Source organism: Eucalyptus grandis, chromosome 1 (genome assembly GCF_016545825.1).
Source record: "Eucalyptus grandis isolate ANBG69807.140 chromosome 1, ASM1654582v1, whole genome shotgun sequence".
Taxonomy (NCBI): Eukaryota; Viridiplantae; Streptophyta; class Magnoliopsida; order Myrtales; family Myrtaceae; genus Eucalyptus; species Eucalyptus grandis.
In genome coordinates, this window is record NC_052612.1 from 20,975,124 (window position 1) to 20,994,799 (window position 19,676).

Genomic DNA, 19,676 nt, shown 5'->3' on the forward strand with positions numbered 1-19,676 from the left:
CGTTACCAAATACGCCTTAAGCAATTTTCTACATTTGGAAAAGATGGTAGCTCCCAACTACTCTAAATTGGACGTTCTCATTGTCTAATTCTTATTCCTTAGGCGCTTATTTGGTGATGTGGCATCTCTGACCCCGAATCGCAGGGTCCTATTTGAGAGGATTTTCAAATCAATTGAGTTCTATGAAGGTTTCCTCTGAAACCCAGTTCGAACAGAAGGATGCAATATTAGTGTGCCCCTTGAAGGTAAAGTCCTTTAATGTTTTGCGTTGTCAGCTAAGGAAACCCCAAAGTTTAAAGATTGTTCATAAGGGGATCTGAACAACTGGACATCATGCGACAAGAACACAGCGAAAAAAACTCCATAACTTCAACAGACTGGTCTAATCTCAACTGCACAGTTTCTATAATTCCAGCATTCTGATTGCTCAAGACTGACCAAACTAATTACTTCTGAACCAAAGGCCATTCTTAAGACCACCTCTTTCAATGATGGTCAGATTGGAAACTACACTTCTGATTAATTACACAGAAACGAATGCCGCCCTCCATCAGTCCATCAACTCCTGCTCCCTTGAGTCCTCTGCTGATGCATCAATTGCCTTCACAACTCCTAATAATCTTGACATTGCAGTGACCCCTTTCACACTATTATTAATGTACAAGACGGATGATGAGGGCACTACAATCACCAGCTCGTGTAGCACAAAGATGAATCAGAGTCTCCACTCCTAAGATAATTTCTTGTAGTCTGAATCAAAAGCCATTACCACTGGCAGGAATACCGTGCATTTGAAACCATTCGGGCATGTGGAATCTCTCATACAAGACTGGCCGTACATCTCTTTGCAGAGAAAGGTGCTTGAGTAGAGGAAGGAGAACCTCCAAAAGCTTTAGATAAAACTAATGTCAGGATGATGTAATAAAACTATGGAGATTGTAAACTTTTTTCCATACTGGAAGGATTTAAAGTACCTGATCATCATATGGCTGTCCGGCTGAGAACGGGACACATGGTATCCCATTCAATGGTTGCAGCAGAAAGCTAAAAGGGTTGTTGTCCACAATAACTATCCGACACAAATCTTTTGATAAAGAAGATAGATCCTTCACATGTTCCCTATATTCCCTGTGATTCAAGCATAGTGCAAATCTTGTTAATGAATCTGGTCAAGTCCACGAAGCTAGTAGCCAAGACCAGGCGCCCACAGGAAAGGTAAGAATCTGAACTTCTGGTTGATGAGCACACAAATTAGAAATATGAAATATATACAAATCGAAGCAAAAGGTCCAGGGCTAGTTTGCTAAATGTATCCCTCCCCTGAAAAGAATGGAACATCTAAAATAACATTCACATCACCTTATATTGGAATCAGCACATCACAATCCCGTTTTCCACTTCAAGGAAGTAAGCAGATTCATTACCAAAAAACCAGGTCTTTTTCTTAAATCAAACCATACCACTTTAGGTTTAAGAACTACAATAGTAAGATCCTCCACATGCTTAACTGATATATTTCTAATCAGTAGGAAAAAAATGGAAGTACATGAAAGTGTCTTGTATTGCCAAATGTCTTACGAAAGAGATGTCATCCTTTTTTTGACAAAAAAGAGATGTCATCCTTGAACATGGTTATTTTGTATTTCAACAAAGGTACCAATGTTTTCAAAAGTGGACCAACATGAAGGTTGGTCACACTCACAGTTCGTGATTTAACTGATTCGATGCATTGAACTGCCAGTTAAATGTATCGTGTTAACATAATTAGCGTGATATGATCTATACAAATAGTAAAGCAATAGTGAAAAAGCATGCCCAGCCATAAGAGCCGAAATTCCCACATTTGCATCTTGGAAAATTAGGTTCAAATCCTGCACACCTCCTATTGTGTAAGCAGCTGTATAAACTATAAAGCCTTCACTGGTATTAAAGAATTATCCCACATCACATGAATACAGGGTTTCCATGGGCCTTATATACATGTAGTCTCAATTGACTTAATGGCTTAACCTTTTGGGTTAGAATTTCTAATGGTCAGTAACAATTAACATGGTGTCAACAGTGAGCAAAGAGAACCTTAGCCAAAGTGGAAGAGTCTCATGTACTGCTACAAGAGGGAAGGGTCTGATTCTCTTTCCTTTCCCATTCCACAAAAACCAAAATGCAGGTCAAAATGTGTTGATCAGTCCCCCTTATACTGTTTTTCTGGGTCATAACCAGTTTTTATCCTTTCTTTTTTCACAGGAACAGGCCAAAGATGAAGCAGAAGCAGACTTAAGGTTATTACCCAATCCAACCAGGCAAAGCTGCCACTGTCTGCTTCAAAAACATTGACTATACAGATTACTATTATCACTGCCAATACATTATTATGCAAGTTATCCTCTGAAAAAATGGTCACTTCTCAAATTATCATATCATTACCAGTTGATAGATATCTCAAGTCAATTTGAGCAACACAGTTACTACAAAGCTTAAGACTGGCAGCAACTCTCTTAAAGCATTTAAAGATTTCTCATTTTAATTGTATTTGCACTTACACATTCAAATAATTCCTTATCGACCATCCTTTTCCATGAATGTAGTCAAGATTCCAATTGTTTTTCAAATGAAGAACATCTATGCAACCTCTTCCTCCTTTATAGATACAAAAGCAATCTTATTTTTGTGGTAAACATAGTTGTAGTCAGAGAGAAGATATATGACGAAAACCATGTACTTCTCTCGTCCCAGATTAGCTGTTCATATGTCACAAAAACAATGTTAAGACCTTTACCTCAACTTTTGTTATTCACCACTATTCCAGTTGAAAGGTCGTCTCACAACACAACCTCAAGCTACCAAATCTATCCATCAGTCAGTGAATTAAAACTGCTCCAACCTCATTCATCATGCTTGTAGATCTACCCAGTAACATAAGCCGACTAGATCCACTACCCTAATGGGAGTGTTGGGGTTGAAGCAACAGCAGAAGTTCTGTGAGTAGCAACGTTATATCCTTTCCTTAATGCATCCCAAATTGATTCATAAGATCAAGTAATTGGGAGGCACACCATTGCTGTAAGAGACTGAAGTGAATAATCTCTCACTGTGGATGAGGAGAGAACTTGGATAAAGAGAAAACATTTTCGAGTGAAAGAGAGTATGTTTTCCAACTGATCCTGATCACTTACCCCACTCAGAACCAAAACTGGTTTAGGTTTCTGACAATAGAACAAACAAATTTTAAGTAATTTGCACCAACTCCACTAGCTTTCAATTGAGATCTATGATCCGCAGGCTAACATAATATGCAACAGCAAACAGCTATAGTGTTTACTAGCCACAACCCAACATTGCCTTGAAAAACCAATATCTTATATACTTCAAGAGAAAAATCCAGACTTTCATGCTAGATGAACTGCTTTTCCAAGTTGGAAAGTAATATGCTCTAAGCTAACAAAAATCAAAACTTCGACAGCATCTTATGATTAAGACCTCAAATCCAATTTAAGACTGAAACTTACAAAGACGAAGAGACATTGCAATTTGGGCATAGTTTGTCCACAAATCCTTTACCTTTTGCAACTTTCACTCGTCTATAGTTTTACAACTTGTACATCAGATTGAAGGCAAAAAGAGAGGATGAGGTTCGTCCTAAGCCGGAACTGATCTCCTATCCTTGAATGTCTAATTTCAAGTAATTCCTTTGAATGAAATCAACAATCAGCACAAATCACTTGAAACGGTGCTCACATTGTCCTAAGTGCAAATAACAGGATATACAGAATTATGCTTACGTGCTGACGGTCGAAGGGCGATAAAGACGTTCTCCAATCAGGTTGTCTTTATCTATTCTGTCCACAAGCGGTCTTGCATAATCTGTAGGAAGCCCGAGTAGTTAAGCTGATGGACAAATTCATGGAAAGATGACAAACAATATGAAATTGATAAAAATAAAAATGGCAATACCTTCAAGACCCGCGGTAAATAAAATAAGGTTCGCAAATTCACCAACCCTTTTCAAGAACTCATGCAAACCAGGGCGTTCAAACACCGTTACGTAGTTCACTTTTGGTTTCCCATCACATTCCTTTGATAAGCAAGCACAACATTAATGACATGGTCAAAAGATTCCCATCACGATCCTTTAAAAAGCATGTACCACATTAAATACACGCTCAAAAAATTAGAGCATGAGAGTGAGAGAGAGAGAGAGAGAGAGACCTTATCCGAAGAAACACATTCCAACTCAAACCACTTCAATCCAGCTTCTATTGCTTGGGAACGGATAACCTCCGGCAAGCTAGACGTTTCATATGCACACACTAGAGTCTCATCTAAGTCGAGAACAATCTGCATGTGGATGAAGGTATATTTAACCAATTAACCTCATGAAATAGCCAATTTACATTTAATCAAACGCATATGTGTTTAAACCGTACACCAAACTGGAAATTAGCAAGAAATTAGCAAGAAACGCAGTTCATCTCTCCTGATATCTCCCGACATCATCTCTTCCAAAGTGAAACTTTCGACTATGGAGAGTTCAATCCGAATGATCAATACTTACATAGAGGGTCGAAACGAAATGAAATGCAACAGAGCAGTAGAGCTTGCGATGTCGGGGAGGTTCGCGAACAGCCCATTACCAAATTATCACAGTATGCATATACAGCTAATCGAACACATCCTGCACCGTGCGTTACAAGTGACAAGCAAACATTCGAAACTTCCTAAACCTGCTAGCGGAGTTTAAGGAAGGACTTCGAATTTGAGATCTTCCGCTGACCATTTAAAGCTCCTAACTTGAGCATTAATTCACTCAACCCATCACTAAACGGCTCCAAAAATCTTCCGAACCAACCAAAATCGAAGCAGCAACAACTCAAAAAAGGAGGGAAAAAGAGGAAAAACGCCGAGTCAGCAACAGCGACTGAACCCAGATTCCACCCGCCGCCGGAATCGGCCAGAAAGAGAGAGAACGGCGGGGGAAAACACGGACGCGAGAGGAAGCGGGAGTACCGTGAGCTTCTCGACGGCGAGGAGATCGTCGTCGTCGTCGTCGGCAGCGGTGATGCTGACGTCGCTGTCGGAGCCGGCGTGCACGGTGGGGCAGGAGTCCTGGAGGGGGATCTCGACGACCGGCAAGGGCTTGAACGCCGCCACCGCCGCCGGAGACGGCGCCGCGACGGCGGCGGCGGCGGAGGAGGAGGAGAGGAAGGATTGGCGGAGGCCGATGTAGGAGAGGAACTGGGCGAGGGACGGGGTGCCGCGCAGGATCTGGAGGAAGACCTGGAGGAAGAAGGCGAGCCAGTTCATGAGGCCCCGCCACACCTGCATCGACCGCGGCACGTACATCTCCGACGACGCCGGGTGGCCACGGCCGCTCTCCGCGTGCGCCATGGCAGGGCGGCGGCGGCGATTGGGGGCGGCGACGACGGCGACGCGGCGATTGTGGTGCCTCCTCCTTCCTTCTTCCTTCCTCCTTTCCTCGACAAGAAGTCTTGCTTTCTACTGCTTTGTTTTTCGTTTTTTTGTTGTCCAGACAGTGAGGGGGGAAGAGATAGAGAGAGAGAGAGAGAGAATATTTGGATTTTTTTATTGTTTTTATGAATCTGTGATTTTTATTATTATTATTATTATTATATATATGTGTACTGTGTATAGATTGTGATATGATTTTTCTTTTTGGCTAAATGTATGTTTGGGTGGGAGGAGAACTTTTTCTTTTCCTTTCATGTCCTTTCTTTAAAATGGGGGAATCCTACGTACATTTTTTGGGTCAAGGATATGGGGTAATTTATGCTTCCACGTATTGAATTCGAATTACCCATTGCCTCAAGAGACTATATAGAATTTTTGTGCTTGAAAGAAAAAGTATCGTCTTTCTTGTAAATTGGGCGATCGTGCATTTATAAACTGTTGTCAATTTATGACATAATGACCCAGATTTTTTTGGTATGTGCTTTTTTTTTTGTTTTTTTGTTTTTGGTTGGTGTGCTTTGTTTTGTTTTTTGTTTTTTTTTTTTTTTTTTGCGAGTAAACCCCCAGGATGGGTAGGGCCCCATGGGTGTGCCCACCGCCGGCCCATCCACAGGTAAGACGCGCGTTGAGCATTGAAGCACTGCGTCCACAAAGTCTCGAACTTTTCCCCTTGGCGTGGAGGGTACCAAACCTTAACCGCGCGGCCACCGCGGGCGGTGGTGTGCTTTGTTTTGTTTGTAAGCCAAAAAAAGATGAAAGGGGAGGTGGCCTTGTATTTGCGACCTCTTTTGGTTGTTACCGGTAGAATTTCGACACTCGTTATAGAATATCTCGTTTAAGGCGTCATTGGTGGAATTTCCACACTCGTTATAGAATATCTCGTTGAAGGCATGACGATGTTTATTAAATAATTGTCCAAAAGGGGTAATCTTGTAATGACAACCTCATTGTGGTATGAAAGTTTCCACAACCTAAGGCCATCCCTAGCTCGAGGGCTAGTGCTCTCCTCGTGCTGACTAACATGCGCTTTTTAATCTTTGTCTGAATTAATTACGATTACTTATGATTACTCTCACAATCGTGTCAAAATGTCAGTGCATGTCGAAATTACAAATTCAATCACAAACATTAAAATGGGACGTTCCTCAAATATAAATATAAGGTGAAATCACGTCAAATTGAAAAAGGCCATATATATATAGCCACGCATAGTCAAAATGAAGGACTTCACGTTAAACACGATTTATGGGGTGCGTTTACTTTGACTTGGGGGGGCAAAAGGGGAAAGGGATTTCACAAGAGCTCTGGGGAAAATGGAATGTGCAAGTTTTGCCGATTGGTGAAAACCAATGACTCGTCAAACGTTCCCATCCGACTTTTCCAATTTTTACGACCGCTTGTTCCTAGGTCCTTTTTCCCTCTCTCTCTCTCTCCATCTCTCTTTTTCTTTTTAATAAAAAAAACATATATATATATATATATGTAATTTCGCATTTTTTTTCTTTTCCGCCTCCTTGCTTTTAATGGTGTCTTTTTAAATACAATCATGTCCGGGTCCCACCCGCCATTACCTAGCGATTGTCCAAGGAATCTTCTACCTCAACTCCCCCGTTGATAACTCCACTTTTGGACACTTTGCCACGTGGGTGGGAGGTGAAATGAAATCCCATCATCCATCGTGCAGAACAATCTTGACTTCGCTAGTGATCCTCCCTGCCCATCCCATGATTTCTCTCCTCCTCCTCCTCCCTCCTCGGGAACAGCCGAGCCCGGATTTGACCTCATCGTGAGGGACGACTGGAAGGAAGGAAGGATTGTAATGACTCGCGCTCGCTCGCCCGCACATGCGGAACGCGTTTATTAGTCTCTTCGTCCAATGCGGGATCCAAATTCTCAGATCGTCCTTCCTGTATTTGGGTCTGCGTTGCTCGTGTAGTTTTGTGCAATCAAGATCTCTAGCTTAGTTAATTTGGGATAAAAACTACCAAAAATCTTAAACTATCTCAATTGAAACATATTTTGAAAAAGTTGTCTAAAATATTTTAAATCTATTACACTTTTACCAATTTAGTCACAAATTTAATCAATTAAGTCTTACATATTTTCACGTTTCACCAATTTAATTAATCCGGCCAATTTTAGTGAAAAATCGTTGATGTGATGTTAGTCATTTTACGTCTTATAGCCGACGTATATATAAAAGAATTTAATATTTTTTTTTTCGAATTTTTATTATTTTTCTTGTCATTTTCCTTTTCCTTTTTTTTTGTCGATCGCCAATTGTGGCCTTTGGTTGGTTGTTGACCATCGTCGAGGCCTGGCAATCGGGGAGAAAAATGAAAAGAAAAGAAAAAAATGAAAAAAAATATAAAGACAAATTTGTCTAGATCAACTATTTTCAACCAAAATTAGCTAGATGGATTGCATTTTCAAAATATCAAAAAAGGTTTACAATTCAATTGGTAAAATTGAAATTTTTAAGACTCAATTCACAAAATTAAAAAGTTTATGATTTGATTGATAATATGTTTAGAACTTTTTAGACAATTTTCCCAATACATTTGCCTCAAATTTTTTTCATGATATTAAAACTTCAAACTTGTATCCATGCGGCATTTTTATTCCGGCTTATACCCATATGATATATTTACCCAAAACTTTTTATTGTGACACAAAAAAAATTCCAATAATATATATATGTGTGTGTGTGACACATTTACTTCAAATCTTTTTTTATAACACAAAAAATCCCAAATTTAGACCTGTGTCACATATTTATGCTACATCAAGATTTTCTTTTTTCTTTATTTCTTTTTCCCTTCGTCCTTCATCTTCACTGCCAGCTTTGCTGCCACCACTATCCTTATTGTCACAATCGTCACCATCCTCACCATCGCCAAAACAGGGAAGAAAAAAAAAAAAAAAAGAAAAAGAAAACAATAAAATAAAAACATACGATGAATTAACATATTTTTGTCACATTAATATCATGTTAGCCTCGTTTGCTTTTCGTCATCCATGTAGGCAACCACCTAGGATTTTTAGCGCCGTGCATTAATAGAACTTCAATAGAAGGTAAATGCGTTATACATGTACAAATTTAAAGTTTTTGATATCATAAAAAAAAATTTGGGGTAAATACATTAAATAGATACAAGTTTGGGCTTTATAATGTCAAACAAAAAGCTTAAGATAAATGTGTCTGGATGAACATAATTTGGAGGTCTTTTTTGTAACTTTCTTCCTTTTAATTTATGCAATGACTTTGATCATATTTGGTGATTCCATTGATTTCATGGATCTAACACAGCTAAGTATATGACATAAATTAACGAGTGACGTTGAAGGGGCATTCTATGTCAATGATATGAACAAAAGTAAAAAAAAAAAAAAAAAGTTGCAAGAGGGTCGTAGCCAGGATCATGAGGTCCTCACTGGGTGGTGGGGGCTAGCTCGACTTTAACTTTGATAGAATATACAAATGTTAAATCATACTTTCCTCTGACCATCTAAGCTATAAAGCTATTATAAAAATTGATAGTAGTGGTAAAATAGGAGGTCATGAGATTGAATCTTTCTAGGCCCAAATTTGCCTCTCATCAAAATATTTTCACGTTTATTATTAAGCAAAAAGATCATACCAAGTGTGAAGGGAAGTAATAAAATATTTAGATATTAAATTATGTCTTTCTTTAATAGCTTAATCTATTCAAATACTTGACAATGATGTTTTCAAATCTTATAAATCCTCCCTCCCTCCCTCTCACTATTTTTTTCTTCAATAATTTCTTTTGGGAATACGATGTATCACATCAGTTCCACGTCAATATTCATGTACACCTATACTGCAAAATTGACAACAGATAATGGAAGGAATTTGACAATATAATCTAAACAAGCCAAAGAATTCGATTGCACGAAAAAAGTTTGAGAATCTCATGGCAGATTTAACAATAATTAGAGACTAAAAGTATACTTCAACACACTTAAAACTTCATCACTTTTTTATGATAGAATAATTCTTAAAAAGGTTCTTTTTTTTCCCCTTACGATGGAATAATCCTTGATGGTACGTGACCATCCATAGTAGCCATACGAACATGGTAAATCAATAATGTAACCTTTGAATTTTTCACTTATTTTCATTATATTACCTAAATTTAAATCTATCTCAACTAGGTACGTTAACTTTTTTTTTTTTTAATTAATAGTATACCAATTGGCTGCTTCTAACATTTGGATTTTGTTAACACGAAACTTGTGAAAACATTTCAATAAATGAAAGTTTGTCACTTCTAATTCACTATCCTTTTTTTTTTCTTTTTTCGTATTATGTGTGATCAGTGTCTTAAAAAAATAAATATTTTGTAATGAAGCATGATTATTTAGTACCCTGGAGCACATAATAACAAGACCTTTAATTTTTTTTATTGATCTTAATTAAGTTGTTTCTTGAGTTTTTGATTTTTGTGCTCTTTCCGGATTGTTTCTTGACCGAAAGTCCACAAAAACCAATAGTAGGTTTCATTCCGTGATTAGTCGACAAGAGGCGAATCACATGCTTTGATCTTCGAACTATATGATTTTCGAAAGTAGCGACACACAATTAACAAAGAAAGAAAATATTCTGTCTCATATATATGTTGCATGACTTATTACCGTGATATCATCACATTCCTATTGTGTCAATTTACATGAGGAAATTTCCCATAATTTTATAATTTTTCCATAAACTCCAATAGAGTTATAAAAACGATGACACTTAATCATATAAGTGATGCAATATTAGTCTCACATTAACCATATCAGGTCATCTAATAAAAAAGAGAAGGGAAAAGTATCAAAAAAGTCATAAATCTTTTGCATTCATTCCGATTAATTTTAGTCGAATTTTGTTAATGTGGACACCAGTCGGCTAACATGACAGGTTGGCTATGATATGACAACTTTTAATAGTATTTTTATATTTTTATTTATTTATTTTTTTTTTCTTTCTTCTCGCTCTAGCTAGTGAGCCTCGGGCGCCCTCGTGCTGGGCGTGGAATAAATTGGCATCAATGTAAATGGTTTATAACTTTTTTGGATGATTTTTTTAAAGAGAGAATAAAGTTATTCGGCCCAAAAAAATGTATTCGGCCCAGTAAAATTTGCAATTCCCACTGAAAGCCCGGCCCATCAAAGGCTCCGACCACCCGACCCGGATATCACCCAGCAAAAAATCAATCAAAATCCAAATCGCAGCTCTCCCCCAATTCCCCACAGAGAATCACTCAATCAGAAACCAGGAAGAAGAAGACGAAGAAGACGAAGAAGAAGAAGCAGAAGCAGCAGCGAACAGAGAGAGAAAACCGAGCAGAGCAGAGGAGAGGGAGAGAGAGAGAGAGAGGGAGGAAGGAGAAGGAGGAGGAGGCATGGGCGTCGACTACTACAGGGTTCTACAGGTGGACCGCCAAGCCAAGGACGACGACCTGAAGAAGGCCTACCGGAAGCTGGCCATGAAGTGGCACCCCGACAAGAACCCCAACAACAAGAAGGACGCCGAGGCCAAATTCAAGCAAATCTCCGAAGCCTACGACGTACATTCCCCCTGTCCCTCTCCCCTACCTCCTCCTGTTCTTGTTCCATTTCGGATCCGTTCTCGCGTTGCATGTCCGATTTCGATTCTCCGTCCGTTCGTTGCGTTTGCGTGCCGAGTGCGTGTCCGATTCTGCGCGGAAGCGATGGTTTTGAATTGGGTTTCGATCGTCTTTGCCTCTTGGATGTGCGTGCGTTTGTGGGTTGATTAGGTTTTGAGCGATCCCCAGAAGAGAGCGGTGTACGATCAGTACGGTGAGGAGGGGCTGAAGGGTCAGTTCCCGCCGCCGGGGGCCGGCGGGTACTCCGAAGCGGCCGCCGCCGGCGGGGGCGGGCCGACGTCGTTCCGCTTCAACCCGAGGAGCGCCGACGACATCTTCTCGGAGTTCTTCGGGTTCACGAGCCCATTCGGCGACATGGGTGGGTCGCGATCGGGGGGTGGGTCGAATTTCCCGAGAGGCATGTTCGGGGAGGATATCTTCGCGACACTGCGGAGCGGCGGTGGAGAGGGCTCTATGCCACGGAAGGCCCCACCGATCGAGAGGACGTTGCCTTGTAGTTTGGAGGATCTGTACAAAGGGACCACCAAGAAGATGAAGATATCAAGAGATGTCATGGATAGTTCCGGGTAAGCTTTGATGCATTTTTTAAACTTATTTGGTGATGTTCAGGCACAAGGCAATATGATTTTACTGGAGTGTTTTAGCTTTGCTACTGTATGGCTTAATTTAGCTCTTCTTATGAATTCGGAAACTGTTAACTTTCCCAGTTTTGGTTTCAGTCGTTACTTTGATGCTTTTGCTATGTATTGCTGCTTTGCATTGGACGTCTCAACTGAAATCTCTTTTATCGCTGTCGTTTTCCGTGTTAACGAACTCAAGGTGGGACAGTGACTGTGTTATTAATGTGGTTCATGTGCAATAGATTCTCTTTCACAAGCCAGGTGGTGTCCCGATATTGTAGTCTTGTTGTCATCCCTATTAACGTTTGTACCGATATTCATGTAATGGAAAGTCTATAAATATTTTTGATTTTCCTACAGATGTAATGACTTGACTACGGACGTTACGTGAGTGTTGTTGCTCTCTCTCTCTCTCTCTCCCCACTAAGTACCATGCTTGAGCCTGTCAATTTCACCAGTTCTTGCAGAATTCTTTGTATGTGTCCTATATATCAGCATGAAGTACCATAAGATGGACATTGGCTAGAGAAATTTGATTCCTTTTCTTCTTCTTGTTTTGCTTGTGCATTTAAATGATTTATGCAACACCCAAATGGAGGGTGGATGAAGAGAGAAGTTTCTACTAAAGAAAAGAGATTTACATGCCAATCCTTGCAAACCATATTGCTAGTTACGAGATAAATTGATGTACAATAGTTCACATTTTTGAGTCAAATACCCAGACAATGTTTAGACTTTAGCATAGATCTACAAATGTCTGAGTGAAGTCTGAAGGTGATAGGTTACTGGATGGACTACATCAATTCTTGTGGTCTGTACATCTAAGGTTGATGCTTGGGATGCATTGGCGCAATTTGATATTTTCCACATACGATGGATGATTTGTGATTGGTAAGAAATAGTATGACAGGAAAGTCAAGCTTCCTTTCTTCCACCGGTAAGAGTTGCATATTGACAGACCAAAAGAAGAGTTGCATATTGTCCTACCATTTTTAATTTCTCACCATAATAGATTTCATCGTTAAGGTTTCAATGGAGATTGGTTATTGCGATTTATCGGGCTCGCAATTCTGGACAAGACACATTTGCACCACAAGGTATAAAACACGAATTACAGAGAGAACCCGAATATCACATAACAGGACTTGCATAATTTTATATGTCGACACAACATGACATGAACTAATACGTTTTCATAATAATTCAATTGTTTGGCATGCGTAAGCAAAAGTAAGATGATTTAGGCTGACATGATTTGACTTGAATCACAAACACGAATACGACATGGCTACACTAATTGCCAGATTGTTGATGCTCATTGTAGCTTGTCAAAGAGGGTCACTTAATAGATCCAACTTTTTAATTTATAAATCTAGCTTGTCAAAGAGGGTCACTTGATAGATCCAACTATTTAATTTATAAATCTCTCTTTTATTTTTATTTTTATGGTGTAATGGGTACTATAATATTGTGGATAAAATCTATAGTGCTTTTGTGGTGTAATGGGCACTGTGATATTGTGGATAATATCTATCGTGCTTTTTGCAGTCTTATGCTATATCCAGTAGGAGAGGTATATGGAACTGATACGGAAAAGTCCACCTGAAAATATAAGTACACTTAAACAAACACCACAAACACCTACTGAATGTTTTCTGATTGGTTTCAGTTGGTCTAAAACACTCCTTTGAAGTGTGGTGATGCCCGATATTTCCTGAATCATTTAAACAAAAATCAAAAGAAAAGAACGAACTCTGTATCATCTTAACTCAAATACTTTCACCTAGGCCAGTATTTGCCCTCTTATATGCTGATCAGATGGTTGGACCATGGTATAATTTCCTTTGTAGTATAGACCTGTCTGTAAATGTTGTGAATCAGCAGTTTTGAGCTCCAGAGAATTTGTTTCTCATTATATCTTGGGATGTGAATACCCTGATTCCTAAGCTTTTTTAGTTTTTTTGGTCAACAGTTAGTGACAAGCTTTTTTCGGTTAGGTCCTTATGATTTATAGAAGAAAATTTCCTTGTGTGGAGAGAGAGAAAAAAGGCAAGGGGAGAGGGTTGGTGTAAGTTAGGAGACTCTGGCAATCTCAGCATGATCCTGAATGACGCTTGCCTGACAGGCTGGTGCTTTGAAGATAAAACGGTCACTATTGCTTGCGTCTGTTATGAGTTCCTTCTTAAAAAGCATAACCATGGACTACTATGAATTTGTGATTTAGGTTTATGGGCATATAAATTTTCCAAGTCTGCAATGTTAAGAAGGGTTGTATTTTTACTAAGTGCAATATGAAAAATTGAGTGACAAATACTGTACTTTTGCCTTTATATGACTGACAAAGTTTGCATTTCTTCACCAGCTTTAGCACATTTTCTGAATCTTGTGGCTGATGCTTCCCTTTTTTCTGTTTTTTTCCCAATTAATATAATTTCTTTAAGAAGTTACTTTGCTATTCTGAGGAGGATTCATCTATTTGAGTATCGCGTATGCATATCTTCATGTAGCAATACATTAAATATGTCATTTGAAAGTTAATGCGTCATTAGTTTTATTTGTAACCGTCTCAATGGACAGTCATTGTGCCTCTTTGGCAGTCCTTAGTAGAATATTTACTGGAAATTCTATTGATCTAAATTGAGTTTTCTCTCCTCCTAGCAAAGATAACTTGCTTTGCAATATGCATTGAGCGATCTTTTGCAGACATCTGCAAAATTAATGCAATAACAACAGCTAGGCTGCTAAGGAAATATCTGAATATGGTTGATGTAGAAGTTATTTTGTGCAGAAATTTCTGGGTGTTCTGCTCTTGGGTTTCGCCCATGGCAAAGTGAATGCGAACCAATCCCATTCCCTGTGAGAATATAGTCAGGTCATATGATATGATGGTTATTGAATGAGTTCTAGTATGTTCCCTTATTAGTAACTAACTGGGGTTTTTGTACTTATGGCTGTTTGTAATGAATGCCGATATTCTTCTCAGACGCATTTTCACTCTGCCTCAATGAGTTTTGAGCTGCCCTCTTTGTGGAAGTGGTTTGCGTTGACCGAATCGAGTAAATCTTTCTGTTTGTTCTGTTTCCATTTAATTTTGCAAGAGATCAATAATTTGTTTTTTTCTAGGGAAAAACCAACATAATAAATTTTCCTCTCCCAGTTTGCCTGATCTAGTGATTTGAATGGGCATATCTGGAGAGAGAATATTGTAACGCATCTTTTAGTAACCTTTGAGATCAAGTGGATCTTCAATGCCACATCATTCTCCAAAATCACTTTTAACCTCTGTACATGGTGTTGTTGCATTTACACAAGTTGTCTTATAAGTGGCATCTAACCCACAAGTTGTACTTTGGTCAATGATGGTAACCTCTAGTGGGTTTTTTCCTTGTGAGGTCACGCTTGTTGGCCCATATGCATATATACCAGTGAGAGGCTCTGGTAGCCATTTTAGTTGCTCTTAGAAGTGAGTTCAGAAAGTGAAGAACTTTGGTTTGGCCAAGTGACCTTTTCCTTTTTGATATTTTTGTGAGTTCTCTATGTGGATTGTATCATATTACAAGCATTGGTTAGTCTCAATTTAACAATTATGTGCTTGGAAATCTAAAAAATTTCCCATTCACTGCATAAAATTGATGTGTCAAGGGAACTAAAACTGACTTTCTTGGCTGGGGAGTCTCCATCGCTTGATATGGTTCAAAAATCTAATCATTATTTATTTTTTATTCTTTTTGTATTTTAAGCACTTACAACTTGTATAAGAAACATCCTTCAGTGACTTGGGTTGTGGTGATATTGGCATGTCATTCAGTAACTTCCGAAGGGATGCCTCTGGAATTTTGGAGATTTTGAGCTTAATACGTAAAACTATATGCTTACAGATACCTAAGTTTGTGATACGGTCATTGACCAAGAATTTCAGTGTGCTTGATTAGTTTGCATTAGTATTTGTGTTCTTACCAGTTTCTGCTGTTTTCTGATTGTTTCTCATATAGGAGACCTACCACAGTAGAGGAAATTCTTACTATCGAGATTAAGCCGGGTTGGAAGAAAGGAACAAAGATCACATTCCCAGAGAAGGGAAATGAACAGCGGGGCATTGTACCCTCGGATCTTGTCTTTATTATCGACGAGAAGCCTCATGGTGTCTTTAAGAGGGATGGGAATGATCTTGTTGTCACCCAGAAGATTTCCTTGGTGGAAGCACTTACTGGATACACTGCGCAGATAACGACGCTTGATGGCCGAGATCTTACTGTCCCGATCAACTCCGTCATAGGACCTACATACGAAGAAGTCGTTAAAGGGGAAGGCATGCCCATCCCCAAAGAACCTTCCCGGAAGGGGAACTTGAGGATAAAGTTCAACATTAAGTTCCCTACGCGGCTTACTTCTGAGCAAAAGGCTGGTATCAAGAAATTGTTAACATCATCATAAAGTGTACTGGTGGTAAACCCTCCCTACCATCTGTTAAGATCAGTGTAAGCCCCTTTCATTTGGTTCTTTTAAGTTAGATTATGCTGGAAAGGTTTGGCGCCATGTCCGAATGGCGGGAATTCTGTTGGAAAAAGTGTTGGCAAGTCTTGTTAGTAACTGTAATTTGTTATTCACCGTCTTCATTCTTCGCTCGACGAAAGTCTTTACGGGCTTTCAAACTTGATTGTGCAGCCGTTTTTGTTCGAACCAGAAACACTTCATCTCGTTCGAATGCTGAGAAACTGATGAGATGAATGTAAGACGTTAAAGCTTTATAGTGCATCCCCATGATTTCTGAAAGGGTAATAGAAAAGTCTCTGTTACCGTGTCTACCTTCATTATTCTAAGTGTTGTACTGCTCTAGACGAGAGTTATCTTGCGCCCCTAGTCATGAACTAGACGACATTGCTTGGTCGAGATTTACCCGGAAGATGAAGTTCCTATCTCCCTCGTTTTCTGCTAAGTGTATTTCTTCTATGATTGAAAAGGTGGGAAGGGAGGATCATTATCAGGGGTTGGAATGTTCATTTGGAACGAACCCATCACTGGACCACCCGATGCGAGCTGAAATAAAGTCGGATCGATTACCCTGGTTCCTATGGTCTCTAGTTATTGTCGTAATATCCGAGGATAATCCGAGAGGATCTTTCTACACTCATGGGAAGCGAAAAAACGAGAGGGCGGTGCCAAAGATGATATGATCCCCTCAGATTTGACAATTTTTCCCTCCAATCGATGAACCAGTACAAAGGAGCTCCCCCAAGTTGTCCGTCGCCCGACCTGGACTTTCCCGACTCTTTTGACCCCGTCAACTTTGTCTTTTTTGGTACGAATGAGTCCCATCCTGTCCCTCGGGAAATTGAGAAGACGTTACCTTGATGACTAGGGCAATAAACCTTTATCACGTTTTAACTAAACAACGTAAAAATCGAATTTTCATTTCTTTTTCAAGGGTGAGGAATTTGACTAGTCTCCATCATGGCCCGATCCGGTCCGGTTCGGTCCGCATGTATTGAATGATGCCCGTACTTTATTGAAGGACGCCCATCTCGACGTTGGCCTAAGGGGGCTTATTTCAAACGATATGTCGGAAGCCGGATGTGGAATTTGACGAATTTATATTTGGAAAAGCCGATGGGATGTTGCAGATTAACTCTTTTTAGTATGCCGTGAGAGGGAGAGAAGAGAAAGGGTTGAGAGTTTCCTCGCTAGATTTTTCACTATATTGAAAGATAGCGTGTTGATAAAGATCAATCACTCGATAAATTACTTGGGATTTAGTCTCTAAATTTGAGATAAATGAGGAGATAAGTTTCCCAAATCACTTGGAATTTTCCGATCAAGTCAACGTCCAAGCAAACACTGACCGCAGACGACCATCGGGTTTTCGACACGTGTCACTGTTGAATCTGGAAAAATATCTACGGTCAATCACAAGAAGATATGATCTTTTGCGGTGGCAGCCACGTCACTCATTTTTCCAAGATTTTTTTTTTTTCCCTTATCTTCTTTGTTCTTCACCCGACGGACGAGACGTACTGCATGAACTCCGCGTCGTTCTCGAGCCCCGCCATCGTCGCCGGCGCCAGCACCACCTCGAGGTCGACGGACCCGCCGCCCTCCCGGCCGGGGAACGCCGAGATCTTGCCGTCGAACTTGTTCGCCCTGCCGCTCCTCACCGCCAGGGGCCGCCCCCACCCGAAGTCGTTCGCGTACATGGGGAACCGCGGGGAGCTCCCATCGTGATCGACGCGCCGTCGAAGTTGCCCAGCGGAAGAGCCGCGGCTCCCTCTCCCAGGCCTCCACGCCCCGCCGCACCGTGGCGTCGCCGTGCGCGACGACGTTCCGGTGCAGCAGCCCCGCGGACCAGGCCAGGTCGCGGGACAGCAGCTCCCCGGCGGGCGCGGCGGTCGGGATGCTCTGGATCGCGTTGCCGAAGTAGTACGGCTCGATCCGCGGCTCGATCCGGTGGCGACAGTTGACCGCCATCCGGAACGTCGACGTCTTGGACGGGGCCAGCTTCCTCGCGCGCGTGACGCTCCGCCACAGCTGCCCGCACAGCGACTGGAACGACGATATCTCCGTCGGTGCTACCTTCCCGTTCCCGGCCAGGAAGCCGTCGTTGCTACGCTTCCCCATGATCTCGGCCACCGCCGGGGAGACGCCGGCGCCGTTGGCTACTGACTTCATCTTCAGGATCGCGGCTCGGCTGAAGTGGAAGATCCGCTCGCGCAGCGGCTCGTGCTGGGAGAACGTCACGGCGGGGCCGCCGGCGGGGAGGCGGAGGACCGCGGAAGGCGAGACGAACGCGTTGTCGCGGCAGAAGTCCGGGGAATTCGAGGGCCGCTTCGAGCCCCGGGCGGCCTCGGCGAACGAGTTGAAGAAGTGCCAGAATGAAGTCCCGTCCGTGACGGCGTGGTTGACAGTGCAGCCGACGAAGACGCCGTCGGCCAGCTCGGTGACCTGGACGGCGAGCAGCGGGAGGAAGTGGCCGTTGTAGCTGACGGTGCGGTCGAAGGCGAAGAACTGCTTGACGCAGTCCGGGACGTCCCTGTCGGGGGAGAGGACGCCGCGGACGGTGAGGTGCTTGGCCCTGGCCTCGATGAAGTCGACGCCGGCGTCGTTGCAGAGAATGTGGACGTGGCCGAGGGGTCGGTGGAGAGGCGGCCGGCGAGGGCGGGGAAGTGGGAGAGGGCGAGGGAGAGGGCCCGCTTGAGGAGGAGGATGAGGTCGGAGAAGACGAGGAGAGGGGGTCGGAGAGGAGGACGCCCTTCTGGATGTAGTGGCAGGAGAGCATCGGGAGGTCGGAGACCGAGAGCTTCAGGGAGGGGGCGGCGGCGGCGGCGGGGCGGCGGCGGGGGTGGGGGTGGAGGGGTAGACGGTGGATTTGGAGGTGATGGTGAGGGAGGGGGAAGAGGATGGCATTTTGGTGATTTTTGGGGGTGCGGTAGTTGGTTTATAGTTATTGGTGGTTGAGTGTTGGGATCTGGTCGGATGAAGGAAGAGATATTGTGGGGGGGTTTATATAGGAGAAAGGCACTTGAATGGGGGGGTGTCGGGTTCATGCATTTGGAGAGGAAGTTTCGTTTCCAAAGTTTTATTATTGCATGGACGGGATGCACGCGTGTTTAGTGCATGCTGGAGTTTTTTTTCAGATCACGTGAATCTCACGTGACTTTTAAGCCCCTAGATAAAAAATTCACGTGGTTCTCGCTAGTTCAATACAATGCCATTTGCTCCATTCCGGTGACGATTGAATTTATGGACACAAGCCGTCGTCGAAAACAAGATTTAGCAAAAGGACGTGATCGAGCCAACAATAGTATGATCTAATCAATTGGGCTGGCCAGCGATATAGTAGAAAATCCTTATTTTTGTCTCCTAGGCACAGACCATTCACAAGAGCCGTAATAATCTCATCAATGACGCGGGGTTCGTACTACCTTGTGAGCGCAAAAGACAGTACATCTCTAGTTAAGTA

The 19,676-nt window shown here is 41.7% G+C and overlaps 3 protein-coding genes across 3 annotated transcripts; 1 reads left to right on the forward strand and 2 right to left on the reverse strand.

The window, feature by feature from the left end:
* Window positions 1-261: 261 nt before the first annotated feature.
* LOC104433138 (CTD small phosphatase-like protein) lies at window positions 262-5,507 on the reverse strand. The gene is made up of 6 exons (XM_010045794.3): window positions 5,005-5,507; window positions 4,207-4,335; window positions 3,952-4,072; window positions 3,780-3,861; window positions 975-1,128; window positions 262-890 (listed from the first exon to the last, which is right to left on the reverse strand). The coding sequence occupies exons 1-6, from the start codon at window positions 5,383-5,385 to the stop codon at window positions 756-758; spliced, it is 1,002 nt and encodes a 333-aa protein (XP_010044096.1). The 5' UTR covers window positions 5,386-5,507; the 3' UTR covers window positions 262-755.
* A 5,203-nt stretch (window positions 5,508-10,710) lies between these two features.
* LOC104433137 (dnaJ homolog subfamily B member 1) lies at window positions 10,711-16,501 on the forward strand. The gene is made up of 3 exons (XM_010045793.3): window positions 10,711-11,042; window positions 11,253-11,668; window positions 15,715-16,501. Exons 1-3 carry the CDS (start codon window positions 10,878-10,880, stop codon window positions 16,154-16,156), a joined length of 1,023 nt encoding a protein of 340 aa, XP_010044095.2. The 5' UTR covers window positions 10,711-10,877; the 3' UTR covers window positions 16,157-16,501.
* A 917-nt stretch (window positions 16,502-17,418) lies between these two features.
* Window positions 17,419-19,334, reverse strand: LOC104435465 (BAHD acyltransferase DCR). Its single transcript, XM_039306639.1, is given in 6 exon segments — window positions 17,419-17,930; window positions 17,933-17,971; window positions 17,974-18,843; window positions 18,846-18,933; window positions 18,936-19,019; window positions 19,022-19,334. Coding segments are annotated over 6 exon segments (1,398 nt in total). The 5' UTR covers window positions 19,121-19,334; the 3' UTR covers window positions 17,419-17,712.
* Between the last annotated feature and the right edge of the window lie 342 nt (window positions 19,335-19,676).